The 5791-nt window shown below is 36.3% G+C and overlaps 2 protein-coding genes across 2 annotated transcripts in view; one reads left to right on the top strand and one right to left on the bottom strand.

Annotated features, from left to right (window-relative positions):
* LOC106868831 (cytochrome P450 3A7) overlaps positions 1-5791 on the bottom strand; it is a 388137-nt gene that overhangs the window by 118092 nt on the left and 264254 nt on the right. The gene's annotated exons all lie outside the window — the stretch shown is intronic.
* The window catches only part of LOC106868827 (cytochrome P450 3A31-like), a 90100-nt gene that overhangs the window by 61866 nt on the left and 22443 nt on the right, over positions 1-5791 (top strand). Inside the window, exons 8-11 of the mRNA XM_052976961.1 lie at positions 126-259; positions 1043-1163; positions 2169-2326; positions 5534-5622. Coding sequence (XP_052832921.1) covers positions 126-259; positions 1043-1163; positions 2169-2326; positions 5534-5622 — 502 coding nt within the window. The remainder of the gene's footprint in view (positions 1-125; positions 260-1042; positions 1164-2168; positions 2327-5533; positions 5623-5791) is intronic.

Genomic DNA, 5791 nt, shown 5'->3' with positions numbered 1-5791 from the left:
CTTCAAACTGCATAGAGCCTTCTTCACAATTACAAAACCTTGATTTAATTTGAATGATATTTATTTTAGCGCTAACTATATTTGAAAACGAAAAGATCACAATATTATTAATTTCTTTTTTCCAGTTCTTTTGCCATCTGCAAGGAAATTGATAGAAAAATCTGGGTTATCAAAAATGGTTATTGGAAACCAAATATATTTCAGGAAATTTTGTAGACAACTGATACAACAACGAAAAGAAACAGGAATTAATGAGAATGTAAGTTTTTGTTTTTTTTTATTCTGTTATCTTCTTATGTGTAGAGATGTGCACCATCGAGGACAGGAAGTATCCTCTACGTTGTCGTTTCATTTGTTAGAAAAATCACCCAAATATCTTCATTATAGTTTGGACATTGAAACTCAATTTTAAATGTAACATGCTGTGTATTTAAGTATATCAGAGAAAAATATTTGGAATATCAATACCGTATTCAGTATATCAATACTACAGAGGATATTTAGAATTAGTATTCGATAGTATTTCAATAAGAATAATAAGAAGAGAATTTATTGGCCGGAGCAACGAAAGGATTGGCATGGTAAGCCCCTTATGTCAGATATTATTCCAACATAAAACTTAGACGTAGTGTGTTGACTGGAGCAAATATTAGCGATGTCCGTATGACATGCAAATCCTAGGACAGAGACAAAATATATGAAGTTAAAGTATATCGTATTTGCTGGTTTATAAGATGACCCTCACATAAAATGCACCCCTTCTCTATAATTATACTTTGTAGGTAACAAAACGAAAATTTGTATGTCTTATATTGCAATTATTGAAAAATATCTTAAAAAAGTTTTGAAGGAGAAAATTTATAATTCTGTACTTGTGAATACCATGCTGTGTCGGTATACAAAATTAATGAATGAAATCACAAATTTATCATAAACTTTAATCTTCTTAGAAATATAAACTTATATATAGTTATATATGTGCACCATTTTAATTTATCTATATTTATGAAAACTTTGATCAATGTTTTTACATATTTTGCAGATGCATAAAAACCTTTTAAATCTTATGATAAAGGCTCAGTTGAAGGGGCATGAGAAATTGGACCCAGAAGAGGAGAAGGAACTTCATTTGGAAAATATAACTGACTGGCGAACAAAAAGAGGTAAGTGTAATGTAGATTGAGGAAAACCGCCATTTGTATTTTAGAATATATTTTATATTTGGTACGTGTTTTAGGTCTGAGCATACATATAAAATTCGTAAACATTAACATACCTGAACACGAACAGAGGCACACGGACGCATATATATACATACATAAATACATACATGCATATTTATATGTATCTACCTATCTATCTATCTATAGATATATATACACACAAAGTATATATGTCTATATATTTATATGTATATAATATATATGTAATATAATATATATATATGTGTGTGTGTTTGTGTGAGCGGTGTGTGTATAATTATAAAAATATAATTATAATAATAAGAGCATAAATGAATAGCACCACATGCTAGAAATAGACGCCAAATAGGTCTAACAACTACAATTATTTACTCCATTAGCACGGACTGAAAGCGTTGCATGTAAACAAAAAAGAATTTAAAAAGAAGTTTTAACCATAGATCCATTTCTAGTTTCGAGATGTAATATCTCCTTATCTCCATCGGTATGGTATGACAAATTGTACTTAATTATAAACATTTATACATAGACATGCGAATAACACGTATCCATAAGCATAGGTACAAATGTTAACATTTATATACGAGCTAAATTTAATTTATCCACCTCAAATATATACATATATATAAGCTTGTGTGCATATGCGTGTATGTGCGCGCATTTGCGTGCATGTGTGTGCGTTTATCTGTGTGTGTACGTGTGTGTGTGTATGTGTGCATGCGTGTGCAAAGGTTTATGTTATCCCAAATCCGGTACACTTTACTCTCCTAATTCTGAGAAGATTAAAACAGAATATTGTACATACTTATAAACTCTAAAGTCGAAGCTAGTATTCAGTGTTGTACATATTTTAAATGCTGTTGATAAGTAATTAATAGGCCAGAACACAACTAATAATTACTAAAACTGCAACAACTTATTTCAGAACATTTAATCATAATTTACTTGTTGTTTGTTTTCTTATAGGAATTACCGACGATGAAATATTGGCCCAGTGTGTTATACTTTTCTTAGCTGGTTACGAAACTACTGCGTCTACTCTCACATTCTTCACGCATTCAATGGCAACTAACCCTGAAAAACAGCAAAAATTGTATGAAGAGATTGTAGAAATATTGGGAGACGTAAGCATATTACCAAATTCATCGTTGATTTCATTCTTTTATCATATTTCTTCTAAAATATGCTGCCCTTGTATTTTATTTTTAATGGCTTCAATAAACGTATTTAATTAAATTAGTGAATCAGCTGTGTAAGGCTGAATTGTGAATAAATTTTACAGAAGTTTACTTCTTTCCAATCACATGGTTCCGGGTTCAGTCCCACTCCGTGGCACCTTGAGCAAATGCCTTCTACTATTGCTTCCAGCCGATCAAAACCTCATGAGTAGACAGAAACTTAAAACAAAAGCTCACCGTATATATTGGGTTGGCAACTAAGTTACCCCGTTTTTTTTTAAATTTTGGAATTTATTGTGTTTTTAAATTTTGGAATCTATTTCTTTCGAGAATTCTATTTTTGAATCATTTTGGAATCTTTTATTTTTCTAGTTAATTTTAGTTAATTTTTGTTTATTTTCAGATCATTAAAATGGAATGTCAAGTTAAGAAAAACGAGCATTTTCGACACCTCCTTCTTTTTGCTTTTAATCATGGTTCTGAGGCCACAAAAGCTGCTCGTGACATTTGTACTGTCTATGGAGAGGGTGCCATAGCTGAAGGAACCGCTCGTGATTGGTATGCCAAGTTCAAAAATGTAAATTTTGACCTCGAAGACGCACCTCATTCTGGCCGTCCAGTTGAGTTCGATGAAGAGCGATTAAACCAACTTTTGCACGAAAATTCTCGTCAAACGTCAAGGGAACTGGCAGAGAAAATGGAATGCTCACACACTGCTATAGAGAAGCAGCTTCATTTGACACAAGCAACGATTCTTGGACACAAGCAATGATTGGTGCCTGTACATCAATATGAAACAGCGTAAGGAATAACTTAGCCCCGGTAAGCAAGTGACACCGCGCGTGAAACTAGATCGTCATCCGCGTAAAACGATGTTGTGGGTATGGTGGGACTGGGAAGGGAATTACGAATTGTGAATTGCTTGAACGGAACCAAACGGTCAACACGGAACTCTATGTTCAACAGATGGAATGACTCAACACGGCTACTCAATAGAAAAGACCTAATCGGCAGCATGGAGTTCTACTGCTGCACGACAACGCCTGCCCTCATATCGCCAATATGACCAAGGAATCCATTCAAACTTATGGTTGGGAAGTGCTGCCACACCCACCGTAATCTCCTGATTTGGCACCAACGGATTTCCACATCTTTCGATCTCTTTCAAATGCTATGCGCGGAGTTTCGTTCAATACTGATGCAGAATTGAGAGCTTGGTTGGATGAATTTTTCGAGACGAAATGGAGTGGTTTTTACCAACGAGGTATTGAAAATCTTGTTGAACTTTAGGAAGAAGTTGTAAACAACAAGAGTGAATACATTAATGATTGATTGATTGTTATTTTTTATTAAACCTTTGAACAAATTTAAATTTAATAAAACCCAATATACACATAGACACAAGTTCTCGATCGAATAAATAGCAGGCTATAAAAACCAAGTACAGGGGTACTTTTTCACAGTCTACACGAATGTGGCCCTTTTTGCCACATTCGTAGCACGTGGGCTTTTTGCCCTCTACTTGTATTTTGAAGACAATATCCTCACTCAAGAGCTCCCTTTCTGGAAGCATTTCAATATCTTCCTGAGTCCCCTGAATAATGGCAGAAATGTTCTGCCCGAGCCAATTTTTGTGGGGCGGAGCATGTGATCGAAAGGAAGTTAACTTAATCCGTCCTGTTATACAACAGGGCGGCCATCACCTCCCTTGCATCCATTTCAGGTGGTACCTCTGTCACCTTTACACGAGCAGTTCGCCTCCCCATGTAGGTTGGCATAAGCACCACCTCCTTCGTTCTCAGGGTGCTCGCTGAGTGCTCTTGGGCTTTTTCCTCGGTTCCAAATATGGCCTCTATTGTGCCATATGTCCGGCCCCTCGCTATGTACTTTAGGTCTTTCCATATGGGGCCAGGCATTTTTCAATTTTACACTGTTCAAAGTGTTTAAATTTCCTTGTTGACGGACAGTACGTTTTGAAAACGACTGTCCTTTTCACTCTTTTGACGCTGGCGGAGGGTGATATCTTTATATTCCCACCCTCCTCTTTCATTCTTTCAAAAAGGTCGGAGAGCTTTTCCGTTGGTAACACAAGGTTTTCAGTTGCCACCGCGGCAACTGCCGAAAATTTCTTTACTGATTCATCCAGTGGACTCTTTTCGTGAATTATTTCGACTGACATATTCGGCCGAAATTAATTCTTCACACAAAAATAAATTAGAAATCCTCCCAAACGGGAAACCTATAATATGTTTTTTCCCCTCTTAATGAGAACAACAGTTCAAATCCCTCTCCCACTGGGATGGTCGGGGCGTAACAATAAAGCCTACAACGGCTTTAACAAGTTCAATTTTTCTACAAATAACACCTGTCAAAATGGCTTCGCACAAACAATTCCAATCTCCCGTCACCGGGAAAAAGCACAAAAAATGTTCAAAGTTGAACAATTCAACAATGTTCAACAACGATAAACAGTTAATAATTCCAACAAAAAACAATCTAAACTCCAACAAAACGTCCGACTCACCGACAAACAAAAACACATATAACAAAGAGACCGCTAAGCAAGCTACTTACCATACAGCCACTCTTTGACCCTATGCAGTAACTGTCAGGGAGAATGAAAGCTGCTTCTGTCCTCTCTTGCTACCGATTTTCGTATGAGTAAACTGGAGGAAGGGATAATAATGTATCTTGCTCAGACACATAACATATATTGTTATGGCTCAGTAGTTTGAACGTCGGGCTCATAATCATGAGGTAGTGAGTTCGAATCCCGGATCTGCTTTGTGTTCTGTTCTTCAGCAAGTCACTTTATTTCACATTGCTTCAGTTCACTCAGCTGTAGAAATGAGTTGCGATGTCACTGGTATCACACTGTATCGGCCAAGCTGTATCGGTCTTTGCCTTTCTCCTGGATAAAATCAGGGGCGTGTGGAGGGGAAGCTTATATGTATCGGCGACAGCTGGTCTTTCATGCAATCACATGGTCATTGATGACCGAGGAGGTCTTTACCCTTTACCCTAAGAACACATAATGACGTGGTGAGAGGAAAATTGTGCCTCGGAGGATAACATTCTAGATGCAATCCGATGGTCATTCATGACGGAAGGGGATCTTTTTTGTTATGACACATTTTCCTTTTTGCCTTCCAGGATATTCCCGATTACGACAATATCCAGAAGTTGCCTTATCTCGACATGTGCATGGATGAAACACTTAGGATGTACTCGATTGGAAATACGTACGTTACTTTGCCATTTGTTCTCTTAAGTGCACACTTCCCGCTTAGTTGTACTTTCTATAGTACATGCATGTGTATGTATAAATGTATATATGCATCTGTATATATATATATATATATGTATGTATGCATGTATGTATGTGTGTGTGTGTGTGTATATATATATATA

This window comes from Octopus bimaculoides, chromosome 26, assembly GCF_001194135.2.
Source record: "Octopus bimaculoides isolate UCB-OBI-ISO-001 chromosome 26, ASM119413v2, whole genome shotgun sequence".
In the NCBI taxonomy this organism is placed as follows: domain Eukaryota; kingdom Metazoa; phylum Mollusca; class Cephalopoda; order Octopoda; family Octopodidae; genus Octopus; species Octopus bimaculoides.
Note: the sequence above shows the minus strand (reverse complement) of the source record. Positions and strands in the feature narration are given on the sequence as shown.